We start from the raw sequence: 20,543 nt of genomic DNA, 5'->3' as shown, positions 1-20,543 counted from the left end.
AGCTCACCACAGGAAGCCTCATGCTGCTATAGGTTATGGAGCTTATTTTTTTGTACCTTCTCTGTGCCTCCCCACTCTCCCAATAAAAAAGAGATTGGTAAGTGTGTCCGTCTGTCTAGAGAGGTGGAGACTGTCCCTGTCAGTTGCTGTGAAAGTATCTGAAGTATCTAGGACTAAACTGAAAGATATTTTGCAGTATAGAGCAGTCCCAGCATCATATGGGCCTCTACCCCATAATTTTACTGTTTTATTCTTGCGAGGCTCCAAAATGTTGGTGCAGAATGTCAGTATCTGGGAACCATTACTGGATATTGACAAGCTTTCTCATCCAGCAATTACAATGGAAATGAATGTTCAGTGGGTGCTTGTAGTACAGGAACCGTGCTGGAGAGGCTGTGGGCTTCATTAGCAGTAAAGTATGGGCTTGCCCAGCACTCAGTATAACCTGTGGTGAAATTAATGGAAGTTATGTGGTAGCAATCAAATGGATATGCTGTGGTTTTCCTTTTTGAAAAGCTTTTCTTACCTAATATCACAATTCAGGATTCATTTCCTTGAAATAGAAGTGAAAAATATTTAATCTTCAAGCCCTACTAAGAACAAACTAAAAAAAAAAAAAACCCTCTGCAAATATTTTAAGAAAGTGTTTTGAATCATTCAGATTTATATTTATGTTTTAGTCAGAAGAAGGTAAAGTGAGACTAATTGGTATCTTTTCCCTCAGTCCACGTATCCAACAAATGTAGTTGTAAAAGCCAAAATGTGATCTCTTAACATGTTTTAATATCATCTCTACTACTTTGCTTGCTTATAAGTTGTTTAGTAAGTGATACCTATGTGTGCTAGTAGTGCTTACAAGTTTTCCTAAATTTCCTTTCCTACAAGTAGAAATAGTGTGATGTTTTCATGTAACTTGAATACTTACCCTGTGTAGTCCCTTCCTGCCCAACTCCCTAACCCCTGCCTCCAGTGCTGTGACAGAGGTCTCCCACAGCCTAGGTTATTTTTGCGGTTTAGATGTGGGACTAAACGCTTTGTTTTTCTACCTTATGATTCCTTTTTGAAAGCCATTGATTCTCCTCAGTCCCTTATTAGTAGAAGCAAAACCTCCATTCAGAATTACTGTAGTTATTGATTCCAGGAGGAGAAGAGATAAAAGGAAGCGCTGCTGAGCTGCTGGCTGATTGCTGATGTTAGAGGATTTTTCAACACAGATAAGGATCTTAGGAAATGGATTTTCTATATATTTCTTCCAAGGAATGTTATACTTTTTTCTTCATTTCCTTAGGTGGATTTTCAAGATGTGCATGCCAGAACTGTTGCTGAAAGGCAGAGGGAAGAGGAGAAGCAAAAACGATTGGATAACATTTACAAAGAAAAAGCCAAAAGAGCTGAAAAAGAAATGGCAGGTAAAGTGCTCTGGTTCTTTTGGTGGTGTTTTTATTCGCTTTTAAAGGAACCATTTGTAAGATTACGTAAAACACATTCCAACAGAATGGCTATCCAAATAATAGCTGACCACAGAGTGCAGGAATGGTACGTTTGTTAGGGCTTGACCGTCTGTCTCTCTTACTTAAAGAATATCATGGAATAAATAAAATAAAAAGAATAAGGTGACAGTCCTTTAAGCCCAGGTTGAATGAAAAGATTTAAAACAAAGGTGTGAAAAGGTGTGGTCTGTAATTCAGTAAAGTGTGAATGCATAATCCCAAGCAGGCACATCATATGGAGTTGGGCACAATGATCCTCATGTGTCCCTTCTAACTCCAGCTTCTGCGATTCCATGATACCACAAAGTGGTTTGGAACTGGCAGCTCAGTTCCTTTGTCTGTGACTAGGTACAGGCTTCTCAACACCGTCTTGACTGATAACCTTAATTATGTTGTGTACACAGTCATTATGTGTGTTCCAGAAGGTTGAGCTCTGGTCTGCACAGAAATCTTGGATGCAGTGTAGGAAGTGTATGAAAAGTAGCATATTGCTGCTAAACAGTGCATCGAACTGGGAGCTGAATCTCTAAGCACTATGTGTACATCAACCTATGTCTGCAGTATGGGAGAAGAACAGAGATAATGTATTAAATTGCAGTTACAAAGGATTACTTAGTTAAATTGCTTCAGTTTCTGCAATATATGCATTTATGTCTGCATTTATCCTGCATGCTACAAGCATTTCCATGCATGACAGTGCAATTTTCAAGAGATTTAACCTTCCTAAAATCAGTTTTATTGGTAGCATCTCTTTCAGCTGTAGCATATGTTCATGGGTGCACCCACAAACAACTGTAACACTCATGGCTGCACAAGGAGTACTCCCAAACTTCACTGAGAAATTTGTCTCTTATGAGTACTGTCTTTCTGCCTCAAATTTATGGAGGTATTTGAGTCATCTTTGTTACACAATGGAATTTTAGGGAGGATAAGAAAGGAGGAACACTCGTAGAATTCTAGATTTCCTGCTTAAGAATAGTATTGTCACTTTTCTGTCACAAGGACAGTTTTTGCATGGGAAGGAGATACATATGGATAAATTATGATGGATTACTAGATAAAGGATTACCTATTTGGCAGCGGTATTTGTTTTGTAGATCTGTCTCTGCTCTGGAGACATCAGCATTTCACATTGTTTAACAGTGTTCTAAAACCATTGTCTCTTCATAGAAATGTCCCAAGAGATTGATGAAACACTGACAGAGATGGAAAACTGTTTCCGGCTTCTGTTGCCAGATCCTTTCGAGTTCACTGTGAATGACACAACTCCAGAACCCCACAAAGAAATGACTGCTAATGAGGATAGTCCTGCACCCGCCCTGGCCTCCCAGACAGACGTTACCCAGTCATATGTCAGATTCGTGGATGATGAACAGCCGTGCTGCAGCAAGGACATCGTTTCTGCTTCTCAGGGTGTTAGAACTGAGAAAAATGAAGACTTAGATGACAAACAGGAGACACCTGAACAAAAAGAATTAGATGGAGGCACATCCTCGGGAGTTGAATCTGGTGCCCTTGCTTTCCACGATGATGATTACGAAACTTTTGTTAGGAACCATGGGCTTATTTCTCATAAATATACTCTAGACCTTGAAATCTCCACAGGTACCTGGAACAATTTTTCACAAACAGCTGGCAACAGTCTTTGTTTGATGTGCTCTGTAGTTGTTTTGGTTTTACTATGACTTAAGTGTTTGAGGTTCCTGAACACCATTTTGGTTTACTGTTCTTTTCCATTTCTGGGTCATCTAGCAACCATTCTTAGCTTTGGATGCTCGTGTGGGATTTTCAGATTTTATTAATTAGCTTCTAAGATTGAACTTTCATACTAGTTGTTGAAAACATATTATGGTGCTTTGTAGTACCCATAATGAGTTCCCTGTATTTAAAAAAAATACAGTCTGTTTAACCTGTATTATTTTCTTTTCCGTGTGCGTCACTATTCACTTCTTTCCTTCTCCCTATAACCTGTGTATAAGCTACTTATTTAAAAAGCCTCAAATTGACTGTTTCTTAAGCTTTTCTTTGTTACTGACAACTTGCAAGAAGCAGTAAGAATTTTGCTTGAAAGAGTTAAGGGTTATGATTTTATCTTTTCTCTATAACTTTGCTAATATGAGTTGCATCTAGAAAACTCAAGGTAGAAGGTGTTTTGGTAGTCCAAGAGAAATTTCTTACAAGTAGTGTCCTAATGAAATTTCAAGTGCAAACAGCAAGTGAGACAGGTACCTACTTCTGTGCCTGCAGACAACAGAATTGGAAAGGTATTTGTGGAGCCTACAAGTGACTAAGAGGTGAAAAGTACCATCTGTACTTGGGTAGTGGCACACTTGGCTTCTTTGATGTTCAAGTGCCTTTTGCTGTGGGGGACAGGGATCATTTCATATGGAATATGCAAAAACTGGTGCAATAAGTCCCAGTGCATTGATGGGAACATAGAACAAGGTGTGATGTAAATAGTAAGACTGCACTTGTCTTTGGTTTGTTTAGTGAGTCCTTAGCTGTGATGGCTTAACAGCTCTCAACGTTGCACTGAAAGCTTTTCATCTTTTCCTTTTGATTTATTTCAATGCATAGAATAATAATAGTAGAATAATTAATATTGAATATCAAATATTTTAGAAAGGTTCATATCTACTTCTACTTACTTTTAACTTCTCTAGTGAGGATACTATAAATGTCATGCTCTAACTCTTATTTTCATATTTTGAACAGATTTAAAAGTGCATGAGAATGAAGACAATACTGCCGTAATAAACAATGTTGTGGATGCTCACAAACTCCTCAGAAATAAGTTCTTGCCTTCTGTGCAGTCCTGGATTCAGGTGGGATGAAGAGCTATTTCTTCACTTTCTATAAAAAGATGAAGTGGGCACTAAAGCTTGAGGGAGAGTGAGCAAAAAGGAACTTAATGTTGAAGAAACATTGGTGCAAATAGAAAAGAAGGTTGCTGGTTCAGTAGGGGTGGACAGAAGGAAACTATAGGAGCTATATAACTTGTTTCATGGCTCAGCTTTCAGCATTAGGTATGCTACCTACAGTCGCACTTAAGTTACAAAAAAAAAAAAAAGACATCTCAGAAAATAACTTCTTTGCAAAATGTTAAAGTAAAACTCGGCATGTTTTTGTGAGACATGTCTGTATCAGAAAAATACTATGTCCTTTCTGTCAATTGATATTGCTCAGGAGCTTCGTTCATGGAATTTGGCCCAGTGAAGGGCATTCTCAGGAGGTGTTTGTAGCTTCTTTTCTTTCTTTGTTTGTCTTTAGTAGTTGCTGTTAGCTTTATATTCTAGATGGGAAAAGCAGTGCATTTACTAATTGTCACTTTTAAGATAAAGGAATTTGTTTCATTAAAGATGGAAGAAAAACAAGTGTTTTTTGACTCAGATGTCTAGAAAAAAAAATAAATAACGATGTAGATTTTTTTGCTTTGCAGTTATTTACCAGAGCAGGAATAAATGATGATCGTCTGAGATGTGCCATTGATCTGAAGAATAAACTGGAGACTGCTATGAAGAAATACAAGGAAATGAACATTTGCTTTAAAGAGAGAAAAGTGGTGAGTTTTCAAAAATTCTGTATTACTAGAGAGGACCATTAGTAACATTTAGGTTGTATACAAAAAGTGCACTTAAACTTCAGTGTGGCAAACTTTAAGCATTAAACACAAGTTTAATGGATTTACTTCTGAAGCGGATTACAGCTTAATTTAAGGAAGTTGCACTGAACACCTGTTATGTTATGTCAGGGGACAGGTTATTAGACAAAACCATGTGAGACAGCACTGATTTTTTTGGACAGGGAAATGTTTCAGATATTTATACTTAGTTACTTAATGTGCAACTTTATTACGTCCTCTGCTTCTTTTTCGGAGATGCATATTTCTCAGTAAATGCTGCGTAATTCTTTCACAGCATGCAAAACCATGCTAGTGTCTCCCAATTCAGGAAAATAGTGTCTCTGCTTTGTAGCATTTACTTACTACTGCAAGCAGGTAATACGACTGAGGACATCTTGAAAGAAGTAGTCGGTATATAATGCTTTGAAGTGTCAAAATATTACACAAAGATTAGCTCCCTATGACAGCTTTTTGTGAAACAGGTAAACCTCATGAATAAAGGGAGGCTGAAAGATGAAACGCTTTATTCAAATCCAAAAAGAAGTCTGTGGCTTGTTGGAGTATCTAAAGCAGCAGAGCTGCATAATGCTTGTTTCTGCTGGTTGCAATCAGACAGAGTTACTGTATAGTTTGACATGAAAATAAGTGGTTTGGGTCAGGTCCAGAGTAAAGTCTGGACTGTGGGAACCTTGATCCAGACGTTACACCTTGGATTAAGCTGTGGTAGCCTGGTTTAGCCGTGACTGAGTGTTGCAGACTTTGCTTTCCTTGTGCAAATGAAGCTTTATCAAGATTAATTTGGCTCATCATCTTAGCACCTACTGATGTACCACACCAGTCAAAAATGCCAACTATGAATAAAAAGTACTGTTAGACTGTCTTGTCAGAGGCTTTTTTTTCCCTCGGTGAAATATGTGTGCTACCTTTATGCAACCAGCTATGAAGGAATCCAGACATCTGCTGTCATTCCTGCCATTTGCTTGACAGGACTTCATTTGCTGTACCTCTGCATGGAATATTGGTTGCTATATTTCTTGCAAGATATAAAGGACATTCAAGCCTTGATTTTTGTGTGTGTGTGTGCGTGCATGCATGTGTATGTGTTTAAAGTGGTATTGTTACCACTTCTGGAGACTGATCACTGCTATGTATGTAAGGGTGAAAGCTAATAAATTCCACAGTTCCAAAGGAAAAAAAAAAAATGCCTAGCAATGCTTTCAAAGAATACATTCAAAATGAAACAATACATACTGAGGTTTTAACTTATGCAATGAAAACTGTATGTAATTGTTATTCTTTTTTTTCCAGTAGAAAATACCCAAATTTGGTTTTAGTGCTGAGTTACTTTAATTTATAACCTGACCATATGCAGCTCTGTGCTGCAGAAAGAGGCTGTTTAAATTATCTTTTAATCATGTGTCAGACGACTTGGTTGAAACTTAAAAACGTGGTAAAATGAAAATCTGATAGAACAAAATAAACAACAGAATCTCTTAGACTGTGATTATTAGACCTCAATCTGTCAAATATTTAAGTCAGCGTATGAAATGTTACATTCAGCTCCTCCTGAATTCAGCATTGCTGCCTTCATTATGTGTTGCTGCTTCTGTTTGTATGTCCTTGTGCTACCAAAACTGTAGTTCTTGCCAGGCCAAAGTTTTGCTGTCCTCTGTATATTTTGATCCAAGAGAAGAAGAACTAATAGTCCTTTGGGGTGCTGGCTCAGAGCCATTCTAGCCTGACGACAGACCTCATGCATTAGAGATGTCATTTGTTAGCATGTGGAGTCAGTGGGTGCTGTTGACCTGCGTGTGTGTAGAGATGAGCACATCTAGAAACGAAGGGGAACATTTTGCAAACAGAGAGAGAGAGCAAATGAGACCTCTGTGCACAGAGGGACCCCTGAAAATCGTCTGTTTTGTAGCTGGTCTGTGATAATTGTACATTTTGATGCGATAGCAGTTTTCCTGGCAACTAATGATCACAGTCTGAAGTACGTATGTTGTCAGGTGGAGAGAGCATAAAGGTGAATCGTTTGTGTACTTGCTCATTTCTTGGAGTGTAATTATTGCACTGTACCACATGACCTTCAGGGAGAACACGGTTTTATTTTATCAGCAAATATAAAATACAGCAATAGGGATTTGGAAAATTGGCTGGGGACCTGGGCTTGTCCAGTCTCCTCACTTTGTTTTTACTTTGTGCTCAGTCTCTGCCTTTCTCTGGTCTCTAATGCATTTTTCATCTCATTTGTTCTCTGTTTTCTTTCTGTTCTGTCCCCACTTGAGCTAGAATGTCTTCTCAGGGTTCTGTTTGGGTGTATGGGGAGGAAGGCTTTTCCCACCCTCAAACTGAGATCAAGAAAATTGATGAATGGAAGGCTTTAGTGGGAGATTGCCTTTATCTTTGCTGAAAATGTGAAGCCCTGCTGCTTTGCAAACTCCAGGAAAACTTTCTGTAGGTTTATGGAACTCTTGTTACACAAACTCACTTGAAGGAGAGCACAGAAGTTCATGCAGTGAAACACTTGGCCTTGAAATGGTTTATAGTGATGTGATATAACCACCTCTTTCTTTTTGCCTCCATGATAATGAAGTACTTAAACCATCAGGAAGCCTTAATGATAGGGAGAGCTGTCATTTCTGTGGAACATTTAGACCCTGCCAACCCAAGTCAATTATGACACCCTTCTGCTTGTACCTTTCAGGAGCTATGGGAGGAGAGGGAAAAGACTGACAAAGGTTAGCCTTTGACTGTCTAGAACCAAATCCTTTGCAACAGCTTTTATAGATGTTAATACATCCCAGCTGCCCAAACCATGCATTCCTTCTGTTCCCTCAGCGGATCAGAAGTTATCAGCACTTTTCTGCCTCAGTTATTTCCCATAGGGATGGGAGATGGACAGACAGTGGCAGTCCTCATGTACTGGTCAAAGGCACATGAGTTTTTGTGTGCTTATACAAGTTTACCATGGCGAAGTGTTTGTTTGGGGTGTAAATCAGGTGTTAGCTTCTGCTAGGAAATGTATTTTGGAATATAAACAAGAGTTTTGAAATCTTTTTTTTTTTTTTTTTTTTTTTTTTTTCTGTGAATCTGAGCTGTAGCTTGAGTCTGAGGGAAGAGTACAGACGCTGTGACAGGCTTTTATTTCAGGGTACCTGGATGCCTGGACATGTCCTTTCCTTTCTCTCAATGCCTGTTCAGGATAATCTCAGTGTCCAGTAGAGGGAGTGCATACTGCATGCTCAACATTTTTCTCTATGCCACCTTTATCCAAAGCCAGCCATCGTTTCAGTCTGTTTCCAGGTAAACTTGGTACAACAGCAGTACACTAAAGACACGTTGCGTTAGTTCTTGACTATTTAAATGATTTATTGTAGAAGAACAATTATAATTATTGGCTGAGATTGGTGTTTTAATAGAAATTCCTATTTCACAAGGTTTTTCTTTTGTAGGAAAAACTTGCATTTGGCTGGAATGCTCATTTAAAAATATTTTTCCTGGTTAAGAATAGTTTTATTTGGTAATGTCGGCCCCCTTTTCTTAAAATACTACATGTAAAATTCTTCTTCTTTTTTAGTGTCTGATTTGCAGCTGATTAGATGCAAATGGTCTTACAATTTTAAAAGATATTTAGACCACGAATATATACTGTATTTTAAATCATGCACACTACATTTAATTTACATCATTTACGTAAAGGGTTACCCATTTGGATTAATACTTGAAGTTCTCACATTATAAATAGAAAAGTAGCTCATTGGCTATATTTTGTACACCGAAAGTACATTTATCTCTTATGTAGTTACCTTTGGGAAGCAGTAAAAAATGTAATACTCAGGCTGACTAAAACTTGACCAGGCAGAAGCTAGTAAGAAATATGATGTGAGAAACATCCTGCTTATTTGTCATTAGCAGAGTGATAATTTAACAGGTCTATTCCATTTTGCATTTTTAATTTCAAGTTATACTATCAGCCAGGAATATATATTTTTTCATTAACTGTCCTCATTACTTTTTGTTTCGCCTTTCCTTATCGTCTGTCAAATCTAAGTGTGCACTTGGATCTTGATTTATACATGTACTTAATTTTATCCATGTGAAACATCTGGCTGGATTCAATAATGTCATTAATAATTAGATTTGGAGGAGGCTCTCTGCGTATAGTCCTGAACCTGATCTGAGCCCCAAACCCTAATGCAATACAACTCAGATTTTTTCTGGAAGAACAATATCAGAAAAATGTTATAAATGATGGTTACAAATTAAATATTTGATGGTCATAATTTAGTCTTAAAATACATAAGGAGATTGAAATTTTACTATGTAATAAATTAAGCCAAAAGCTCTACCAATTTCTTGGCTGCTAGACTGTTGCTGATTTTTTTTTTCCCATATCTTTAACTGTAGCTTGGCATTTTATCAATGTTAATGAGTTATTTCTACCTAATCATTTTGTAGCTTTATAACCAGCTCTGTTTTAAGTCTCTCATTTAGTAAGGTGAGTGCCTGCTTTTTTTTTTTTTTTTTCTTTTTTTAAAAAAGGCACACTTGAGTCTTGGATCAAAAGCAAGGGCTGTATTGTTTTCTCTTTCTGCATCATCCTTTAGCTGTAGAGAATAAGGTCCAGCTGCCAGCTTTCTGCATTGTGTAACAGCTTCTTGTGCTCACATCCTCATTATTTTTTACTTTTATCTTAATTTTAGAGAAGTTGATTTTGAGGGGTAAGTCATTTTCCATAGTGATCCCTCACCATGCCTTAATCTACATCTGCCCAAGGAGCAAGAGGGACACCTTTGTAAAAGAAATCTTTTCCCCAGTTGATGCCTTTAAATTGCACACAAACAAAAACCCTGACAAAGTTGCACTTTGAAAAACAGAAGTGTTTAATGTCGAGGTTGAATAGTAAATTGACTGTAAGTTTTCTAAAGCTTCAGAGAAATCTTGCAATATTTAATAATTATATCAGCATCACCCCTAAAGAATATATACAGTATACACCTAAAGATTATTATATATCAGTATCACACATGAATCAATTTATATACATTTTAACATGGAATGTATTCAAAATAAATAAAGTTTAATAATATTTGTGTGATCAAAATAGTACCCCAGGCAACATTTAAATTTATTTTTTTTGGTCTAGGTAATATTTGTCTAAAAAGCCAGGTCAACTGTAACTGTAAAAGTAAACACAAAATATTGGGTAGGTCATGCAGATGGAGTGTTTGCTTATAATTCTTCTTTCCTTCTCCCCCATTTTCACCCTCGTAAAATAACTATTTACATATATATGAAACATCTTTTTAAATCCCTCTTTAGCTAAAAGGGCTTTTCTATTTTTCTAAGCCTTACTGGGAAATAAGACTGACATAAAACAAAACACTGTAAAATTAATTCTCAAAATATTACTTCCTCCTTCAGGTGTTTAATCAGCTAGTGTTATATTTTACTTTGTTTTGATCTACTTTCTAGAACTGGATGTGGTGTATTTTATGCTTCACACTAGCTATGCATCCTGCTGCTGTTATGAAGTTATTAAAAATATCTTGTTATGCAGATCTAGTCATGAATTCTTAAAGTTGTCACTGTGACGACCTCTGATCCCTATCTGATTCGCAGGTCGCACAATGCAATTTGGAGCTCTTCTAATAGAGTGTAAAATAAAGTAGGATGTCTGTATCATCAAGTTAACCCTTATGTTAAGTGTTTAAGTTTTCCAGGCCGAAGGGTCATCTCCCTTGATTCATCTTCGAATGCCGAGCAATGTCTGTTCTGCAGGTAGTGGATATAAATTTGCTCCTTGCCTTTCATCCATTGTACCTTACAAGGAGAAACTGTACATTGAGGTGAATAGAATATACATGTGAAGTTCAGAAGAGGCACATAGCTGACGGTGTTTATTTAAAAAAAAGAAAAAAAAAAAAATCAGATTTGGAACATTACCAAGTGTATTTATTACAGTAATTCATTTAAATTTAGTGCAGTAATAATAAAGTAAATATGTTCACATCGATGACATCTTTGTGCCTAAAATCTACCATCAGGGATATAAGTAAGGTTATCTGTGTCTCGCACAGGATAGTTTGCTGACTTGCTGTCTGCAATAAATTAGGTTTATATAGCTGAGACACATATTTGTCTGTTAAAAATACAACATCTGGAATAACTTAACAAATGTGTAGTTCAGATTCATTCAAAAATGTGATCGTTGAAGTAAACTGCAATTCAGTTACTGATTTTATGGTGTGAGTTCAAACTATACAACACCGGCATGTAGACATTGGGGGTGGATACAGAGATTTAGTAGCATGAGTTTGATCTCTCTGAGCGATGGGTGGTAATCTGTCAAATGCAGTGGTGAACGAGTGCATGAATGAGTGCTAATGGGAATCTTGTTATATCCCATTTGTGATGAAAATCACATTTCTTAAAATTTCATAAAGATGACGACTAGTGGTGAGTTTTTTTTATCAGTCTCTAAAACTTGGCTGTAATCCTATATAGGCCTCTGAGCCACAAAGGAATTAAATAATTCAAAACACTACCTAACATATTTCAAGGGGGTCATAGAAATACTGTTCATCACCTCAAAAATAACTCAGACTAGCTGAAAAGCACTGGAAAACCTAAAGGCTTCTCTGTGGAGGGAAAAAGAAACAGGTATTTGGTTTCCATTGGAGTTATCAGACTGTAAAATAACTTTTTGGTTCAGGAATGGATATGGCCACTGCAGCCTTAACCAGTGGCTTTGAACAATTTCAGCCTGGCCTGCGTGCAGGGCCAGAGAGAAAAATACCTGGTCAGGAAAGGAGGAGAAGGGAGAGGGAGCTGAAGCATATGGGCTGTTGAAGGTAACACTGGAACCGTGACAGTGGCTCGATGACAGCTGCTTTCTTACTTGGTGACAAAAATGAGGGTTCTCCTACTGCTTTTAGGAATGGAAACATCTCAGGATTGCTGCTCTGGTATGTTCCTGTCTGAGCGTGGACTCTAAACAGGATTTCCTGTCACTTGGCTTCTTCATTCTCTAGCTTTGCTGGCTTCATCACACCTCAGTCTTCAAACCTGCAAACGTTTCCCCTTATGTTAAGACAAATAAAAGATCATGTAGGCATTTTACAGAATTTCTTTACTCATTATAACCCATGAGTTAAGAATAAACGAAGTTTGTTTTTTTTCCAGGTACAGGAGACATGAGCAATGCTATTTTGTGCTTGTCCCTTTTAAAATTATTTAATCTGTTCCATAATTCTCAAAACATTAAAAATGAAATTCTACAAGGTATATTTTAGTGTGTTATGCAGATACCAAATCCACTTCTTAGCAGGTAGGGTTTTTGTGCGCAGGTTGCTGTTGTATTACTTGTGGGAGCTGAACAGGGAAGCAGGTTATATATTTTGGTTGTGGTTTTGGGGTTGGCTTAAAGTTGGTGAGCAGCAATCAGAAGGGGCAGTCCTGTCTCTGTTTCCTCCTGTGGTGGTTCCCAGTGCCTCCCTTGCACCAGCACCAGAGCTTCTGTTGCTGTAGGGACCTGAACCTGCTGGAACCTAATCCAGAAAAAAAAATTCTGTACAAGCAGTAAGCCCAGCAGTGGGGCTGTCTCTTTGAATAACTGAATACACTCAGGTAATGCACATCTGATTATGAAATTCAGTCTTTATTTAGTCAGAGGACTTGGAAATTGATGGAGTGAGATATGATTAGCTCATCTCCCAGTGTGAATAATAAACTGGATGAAAAAAGCAGCAGAAAATATTGTACTGTTTATATATATATGTATGTATATGTATATGATTGTGCAATAAGATGTAGTGCCTGAGGTGTGTACAGTAACCATGTCTGACAGGTACGTTCCTGTACATCAAAAAGAGGTGTAAATTTTTTAAGTAAGTATTACACAAAAACATTCAAGGGATTAATGCACTCTACAGTCACTTACGATGCTGCATGTTAAATATAGGTATCAAACGTAGGTGATCAGCAGAAAATTTTAGGAGACTTTTTTTACATTGGAGAACTTGATTAGCTTTAATAATGAAAGGTAGCAGACTTCTCTTTTAGCTCTTGTGGAAAGGAAATGTGTTGTTAGACTTGAGGACCTTTGGTACCCCTGAACGTGTTATTTCTTCTACGGAAAGCTGGGATTATGAAAGAGTTCTTTGCTTTTCTGATATACTTTCTTAAGGCTTAAGAATATTTGTGCAACTGACTACTGCTGGTTTTGGTGGTTGATAGGAGCCCAAGCAGTGGAGCACAAAGTATTTCTGAGGACATATCTGAAGTAGTAATTGCTAAAGAAGTACTAAACCTGCTTTGCAATATCTTCGTGAGGTAATGCTTTTAAATGCACCCATTTTCCAGAGTAACTTTATTGGTTGTTCTTTGTGAAACTATAAATGCGCAGGCGTCTATTGGACATACTCATTTCTTCTGAACAAAGATTCATTTTAAATGATTGATTTCAAGAAAAAAAAACAAGGTTTGTAAAACCCTTGTGCCTTGAGACCTCCTGGTCTCTCCTGAGTCAAGTTTTGTTGCCCTGTATTAAAATCCTTCCAAAGCTTGCTTACCTGTTCAGGTTTAGAGAGTGGTACAGGTTTTGTGCAATGTGCCTCACTGTTGTTCTTCCAATGGACGTGTCCAAGCTCTGTTTACCACTGGACAGAAAGGAGAAGGCTTTGACACAAGTCCTGAGTTGACCTCAAGCTCGCATCTCTAGGACCGTGACAATAGGTGGATAGTTTTTTATTGCTAAAGGAATTTCCAGCAAAATATGCTGGTTATTAGCATTGTACTTACTCTTTCTTGTCCAGCTCAAGCCCTATTTCTGCTAACTTCTGAAAATTAGGTAGTAGTGTGAAAAGTGCACTCCCTAATAGAAGTGAGATTGTCCCGGCAGCCTATGTGCTGCTGAGCAATTATAAATAGAATGAACGGTGATACTTTTACTCGTAAACGTAAAATGGGGTTTGCCTGGATCACGTGTCTAATTTGTGGTCATCTAAGTTTGATTTTATGATCAAATTGTGGAGAAGAGAGGAGGGAATGTGTGTGGGAGGTCCCTATAAATGTAGCTCATCTAGTAGTTTGTTTTGCTTGTATTGCATTGAGGAAAACTTGAGCACAGTTCTGAAATCTGTCAAGGTGCCAGCATTTATTTACTTCTCACCCTGTGTTGAATAATATAAAAGGAAAGAAAAGGAGGACCTTTGAAATCCTTCCCTGTAAGATACATTGTTTGACTATGCAGTTCCTATTACTGGTACTGAAGAAATTCTTTTTCCCCAGTCAGTGTGTGACTGCATAGAGCATTCCCAAATTTCACAGAAGATGACTGAACTGTGTTTAGTGTTGTGGCTGAATAAAAAATGTATTCACTTAAGGTTGCCCCTTTAGCTGGGTTCTGTGGTGATAAATATCCTGGTTCCCTAACCAGAAATCTTCTGCCTCTAGAAAAATATTTAGTTGGCTTTGAGTAGGTGCACATGAGATATTGGCATGGTGGAATAATTTGCAAGATCTTCCAGTGAGGGTATTAGCATATAAATAGCAGATGCAATGACGACCATCACAGCTGAGTACATTTAATTTTTAGTTTATAAGATAGAATGGGTTTTTAAATGCATAGCCATCAAGCCTGGTGAAAGACAAATGAAGTTTAGAGTTCACTTGTCTGAGGATGCCTTACATCATTTTTTTTTAAGAAAAGGAAACAGACGCATAAAACTGAACAAAAGTGATTTCTTGGGTGAAAAGTAATTGAGATTGCAAACCAAGTTAATTAGACCATGCAAAATTTATTTAATGGTCCCAGCTGTAGTTTGCAAGTGGTGTTTTAGTAAGTAGATACGACTTCTTCGTACGCTATCTTTTCTCTTCCTTCTTTTTCTGAAATAATTAGTGAACGCCGTATATCTAGTGCTATAAACTGATTGCATTGTATGTTTCAGTCATTTTATTGCTTGCTTTAATTATGATTGCAGAAGCTCAGGTTTTTAAATCCTCTTAACAGAATGTAGCAGTCAATTTGTGTAAGACTGGGAAGAGGACCAAAGGCTTTCCTTTACATCTTTCTAAGTGTTGCATAGTGGATGGAGGTTTGTTTATTTATTTATTTATTTGTATTTATTACAAAATGGGATGGATGAGCAAGGCATTTAAACGGATCTGTGGTCTCGCTGAGCTACGCTGACAGCTGGAGGCTCTTGGAGTGATGACTCCAAAGCAGAAGATACGATTGCATTTCTGCTGGCATGTCGTATCTGTTTTCAGTATTATTCTTTTTTAAGATGGAGATCGGGAAGGAAACATCTGTTGATTTTCAAGTTTTTTAATGAGTTAGGGAGCAAATGGTTTGATAGCGTTTGTCTAGCCAGAGAAGTCAGCACTATTTTAAGGTTTTAATGAAAGTTAAGAGAATTGAGGAGACAGTATTCTAACTGATTACAATGAAAACAATGCATGTATGTTTTCTGTAATTTTATTTTTTTCCAGTATTCTCATCTGCAAATAAGTACAGCCCAAAAATCTGGAACCTGTCTAGCTAAATCCTGTTTCCTTCGACAGTGAGATACCTAGTCAGGAATGTTACCAGTTGAAGAGAAAAAAAAAAAAAGTATATTTTTGTGGAAGCATGATTCATTTAGTTACAAGTGAATGTCACTGTTGTTTTAGAGCAGATTAACAGGGAACCAGGAAACTTCCCCTTTCCATCGGACTTGATGAGCAGTGGTGGTACAGGTGTCTGGGGGCTCTGATGGTCATCCAATGGAAGACCAAACCTCTTGTGGGAGAGAGAAAGTAGTTAATGTTTCTCTAAAACTGCCAAGCCGTGTTGGTGACTTCCCTTGTATCGATTGCAATTTACTAATTCTGCCACTAAAAATATGGTCTTAAATGTTTATTTCTTCTGAGTAACTGTTGATAGTTTTTTGGTTTTGTTTTTTAAACGATTTAAAAAGTTCACCTGTAGTGGAAAAGTAAATAACAGGTGGCTAAACTTTTATATGACATCTGTAGAGTTTGCTTTGGAACTTTCTTCATGTTTGAAAAGTGGAATTGGAAAAAACAACAACAACAGAACAAACAAACAAAAAACTTTTCTGTCTAATAGCGTTGCCCATAAGCTCTCCTCCTTTCTGTGGAAAGGGAATGGAACAAAACAACATAAATTGGATGGCTCTTATAAAGTGTTTTATTTCACTGGAGTGAAATAAATTGAGATATAGCTAGCTACTGTGCAACTTGAATTTCTACCAGTGGTGATCTTCATATTTGAGAGCAAGAAGATAACTTATTTATCTTGTTAGAGGTGTTATCAAAATAAAGATTTATGTCTATTTGAAGAAAAAAAAGGGGGCTTAATTCCCGATAGTTAGCTAAGCAGTTAATTTATTTTTTTTTACAGGAAATCTAAATTTAATAGAAGACCCCAGTGAAATTCAAGGGTGTGAACAATAAGCATAATATTTTATGAAAATGACCCCCATATTTAATATCTGGCATTATATGTTATGCATTGTAGCACCAAGTCCACATCTACCTTTTAGAAAATTAAAACACATAAATTCTGTTTAGTGTTTGATATGCAGTGCACTAGCTGAAAGCCATAATGCCCCTAAAACCTTGGGTTGCTTTTCACCTTTCATAAATTCCTGGGTAGATTCTATACAAAAAATAATTTTCAGCTCCGTGGCTCATTGTTATTCAAACTTGATTGATCGTCGTCATTTACTCAGTGAGGAAGTTAAGTGCTCCTGTCATTTCCGAAGAGTATAATTGGGACGTTTCACAGGTCAGCGGTAGTGACAGGTTTCCCTTTTGATTAGTGTTAGACTGATAACAAAAATTACAGTTTCCCATGATTAATGTTTTCTATACTACTTGAATGCACAGTTCATGGATTGTACCTAAACAAAGTGAATTTGCATCTGATTATGCCTTTTCTCCGTCAGCCTGGGCACGTGCTTTAAAGTTTCAGACTGTGCAGGTAATACAGTAAAGTTGCTGCTGCTTCAGTTTTCACGTTGAGGCCTGCTTAATTTTAGTATTTTAATATACAGAGAGCCATGTGCCTCCAGTGGCATGTGAAAAAAATGAAAGGAAATTTCAGCTAAAGATAATCATCTGGATTCTTCGTAGACTTCTCAGATTGTCGCACACGTGAGTGCTTGTGTTATACCCATTGATACTTCAGGTATAATTTGAAGATTTACGTTAAATAATCAGTCTGAACTGAGTTTTCTTACCAGTTTGACATTATTCCTCAATTCCTTAAACTTGTTGCTGTTTAGTTGTGAACAGACTACTGAGTAAAAACTATAGGAATACGCTGATCTTACTTACCCTGTTTTATAATGTGAAAGTTAGTCTGCTTTTACGTTATGGAACAAAGCTGTAGACTAAGATCATCCATGGCAAGTTTTAGCTTGGTGTAGTCTTTTTTGGTAGCTAAATGAGAAATGGAGTATGGAAAGTATGATGTTGGCCTGCTGCTAGCTGGAGAAATAGGCATGTCTTATTTCCAAATGTAATTCGATTGCCCCTGACAGTTAAAAAGCGGATGACAACACCAGCAGAATTTTGAAATCAAAATATGAACAAACTTCTCTTCAGTCTCTAGCCCTCTGCCATTACGCGGAATACAAAACTTTATGGTGTTTTTCTTTCTAAAGGCCATCAGGAAGGTCTTCTAAAGGTTGCAGTTTAACACAAATAGGCTTCCTTCACATCTAGCGCCTTTGCAAGTTTTAGTGGTAGAGTATTTGACTTGTCATTAGAACTCTGTTTTGATTTCTGCTGTGGAGGTCAGGTTCAGCAGGCATCTCTCTTGGTTGGCCATGCCAGTTGGGGCCTGAAAGCAGGATACTTCCAAATGTGGTTATGCTAGGACTTTATTTTAAGATAAAGACTAATTACATATTCTCTTGCAAGGACGCACTAGTAAATCTACTCAGTTCTTCAAGAAAGTAAAAATATATAGAGATAATTTTTTTAACTTGCAGCTACTGTTTTCCTAAAGTCATTTTTTAAACGAAGGGAAGAATCATACTTTCAACTTGTGCCATCCTTTCATTCTAAGTGTATATTAATATCAATTAACCTTGCTTATTAGAAATGAGTTTCAATTCAGCTTGCAAGTAATACTGACCAAAAAGAAATGCTGTTTTGTTATTTATTTTTAACTATGTTCAATATACCAAGATTGGTTTCTATATTTTTTTTTTTTTTGGCTTCAGAGTATATGTATGATTTAAAGGAACTCAGCTGTGCAGCTGTGACACACGATTAGAGTAGTGAAATAAATTGGGAAAATTCTGCTGCAGGCAAAACCTGCAGTATCCTCCCATGCTTGTACAATGAGCAGTTGATACAAATATCAACGTGAGTCAGGTGCAGCAGGAGAAGTAAAGACCATAGCTGAAAATACAAAAAATGATGCCATTCCTTATCTATTGCAGTGAAGTGGGGGGGGGGAAATATAATAGCTCTGTGGTAAGGTTGCTTTTAGTTGATATCCCCTTATTGTTTCATAGACTTATAAAAGTGCATGGAAAACATACAGGAATGTGCTAATCATGTTGTTAAGAATTAAGTGATTCCTGAGATGGACAAACACAACAGAGCATAAACCTTTAGCACTGCTGCCTTTTAGAGTAGTAGGCGTTTGCTGTTTTGTAGTTGTGATAGCACAGGCCATGTTTGGGTGGCACAGATTCTTGAAGTTTACGCGTACTATAGAGAAAAGAATTCACTTTCAGGTATGAAACCAGCTTAGAAAATAACGTAGAGGCTTGCTGGCACGTGTACAGTAGTGGCTGGCTGAAATGAAATATGGGAGGTCACTTAGGTTATTAATTGACCCCGTTAATTGGTAAGAACTCCGTTTTTATATTTCAGGTACTCATAGGGGTTCCATTTTGGAGTGTGATATAGGCGAAGTTCACAATTGAAAAATCCTGTTTTGCTGGTCCTGTAGGTAGTAATTTGTGCAGTCTGTTGGCATGAATGGTTAGGTTTTGATGAATTAGGGAAGAAATGAATACGTCAAAGTATTTTTAGTGCTGCTATGAAGAAACACAGTGAAACACTGTTGTATGCAGACACATCTGAATAGTTTTTGATCTGAATATTTTTACTGAATAGTCTTACTTTGATCTGAATATTCCTACTTTAGCCTACTGGTCTATTTTTCCTGTCCTGTTTGCCTGCACTGCTTATGAGCCCTTTAGCTTTTCAATACTACCATGCCACAGACTATTTGGGTGCAGCTGAATGAGTAAAATCAACCAAAGGAGAAGAGAGAAGGCTGTAATTTGCTCATTAAGTCAAAATCTTGACGTTATTTTAAGATTTTTTTGGTTTTATTTATAGCTTCATGCTTTCTCAGACTTAACCAACAGCATCTGTTGTAATCTTTAAAGAAGCCCTTAGGATAGAGGATGGCTTTAGAGATAAAATGTTAAGCAAAGTTCTAATCTTAGACAAAGATTAAATACATAATTAGGGAAATACTTTTGACACAGAGTGTGAGTAGAGCTATCACAATGTCTGTTAAATATTTGCAGTGTGAAGAGAAATAATAAGCTGTCTTCACATTTAAAAAAAAAAAAATCTGTAGATGAAAGCCTCAGATGATGATGACGATGATGACGAAGATGAATTTGTGGAGGTCCCTGAGAAGGAAGGTTATGAGCCCCACATTCCAGACCACCTGCGTAAGGAATATGGTGAGTTTGCCCAGCTGTGAAAAGCTTTATCCCTGCATGTTACTGCTGTACTAAAGTAAATAAACAGCCATTATGAAGTAATAAAGTGATCAGTGGTGTGGGTAATCTCTCTGGCTGCTATGAGGAAGTCATTACATAGATAGGGGAGCAGTGATTGGCTCTAGATAAACAAATACTTTCTAGGAGCAAGAGCAACTGAGACTAGAAGCTTATTTCATTCCATCATGTTCCACTGGAGTTTAGAGCCAGAAGCAGCACTGTGTGTGCTTATATGTGTGCTAAACGCAGGGAGCAAAGGGATTGCAAAGTGAAGCTATAAACAAGCCTGAATATTAGAAATATTTGTAACAGTCTGGCGAGATGGGGTAAAGTTTTGTCTCAATTAGTAGTATTAAAAGCAGTTGGAGATGTGCAGCTGCTTCTTCCTGTGGGGTAGCCAACTTACAGCTCGCAAAATAGGCTTTTTTTTTTGTTGTTGGGTGTTGTTATCACAAGATAAGGAAAGGATCTCAACCTTCAAGTACAGAATTATAGCCACTGAGCACATACCAGATGACAAAATATAATCTTGGTCTTGTCTGCTTCCTTTAAATGAAGCAAGCCTTCTTTTAATGCAGTCTAAAGATTTCTTTTTTTTTCTTTTCTTTTTTTTTTTTTAAACAAGTATACTTGTATTTCTGTGAAATTGAGAGGGGA

General features: G+C 37.2%; 1 protein-coding gene across 1 annotated transcript in view; it reads left to right on the top strand.

Annotated features, from left to right (window-relative positions):
• UVSSA (UV stimulated scaffold protein A) overlaps window positions 1-20,543 on the top strand; it is a 51,232-nt gene that overhangs the window by 3,507 nt on the left and 27,182 nt on the right. Inside the window, exons 3-7 of the mRNA XM_084286791.1 lie at window positions 1,289-1,409; window positions 2,661-3,095; window positions 4,206-4,315; window positions 4,930-5,052; window positions 19,739-19,847. Coding sequence (XP_084142917.1) covers window positions 1,289-1,409; window positions 2,661-3,095; window positions 4,206-4,315; window positions 4,930-5,052; window positions 19,739-19,847 — 898 coding nt within the window. The remainder of the gene's footprint in view (window positions 1-1,288; window positions 1,410-2,660; window positions 3,096-4,205; window positions 4,316-4,929; window positions 5,053-19,738; window positions 19,848-20,543) is intronic.

Source organism: Netta rufina (genome assembly GCF_964035555.1).
Source record: "Netta rufina genome assembly, chromosome: 4".
NCBI lineage: Eukaryota > Metazoa > Chordata > Aves > Anseriformes > Anatidae > Netta > Netta rufina.
Note: the sequence above shows the minus strand (reverse complement) of the source record. Positions and strands in the feature narration are given on the sequence as shown.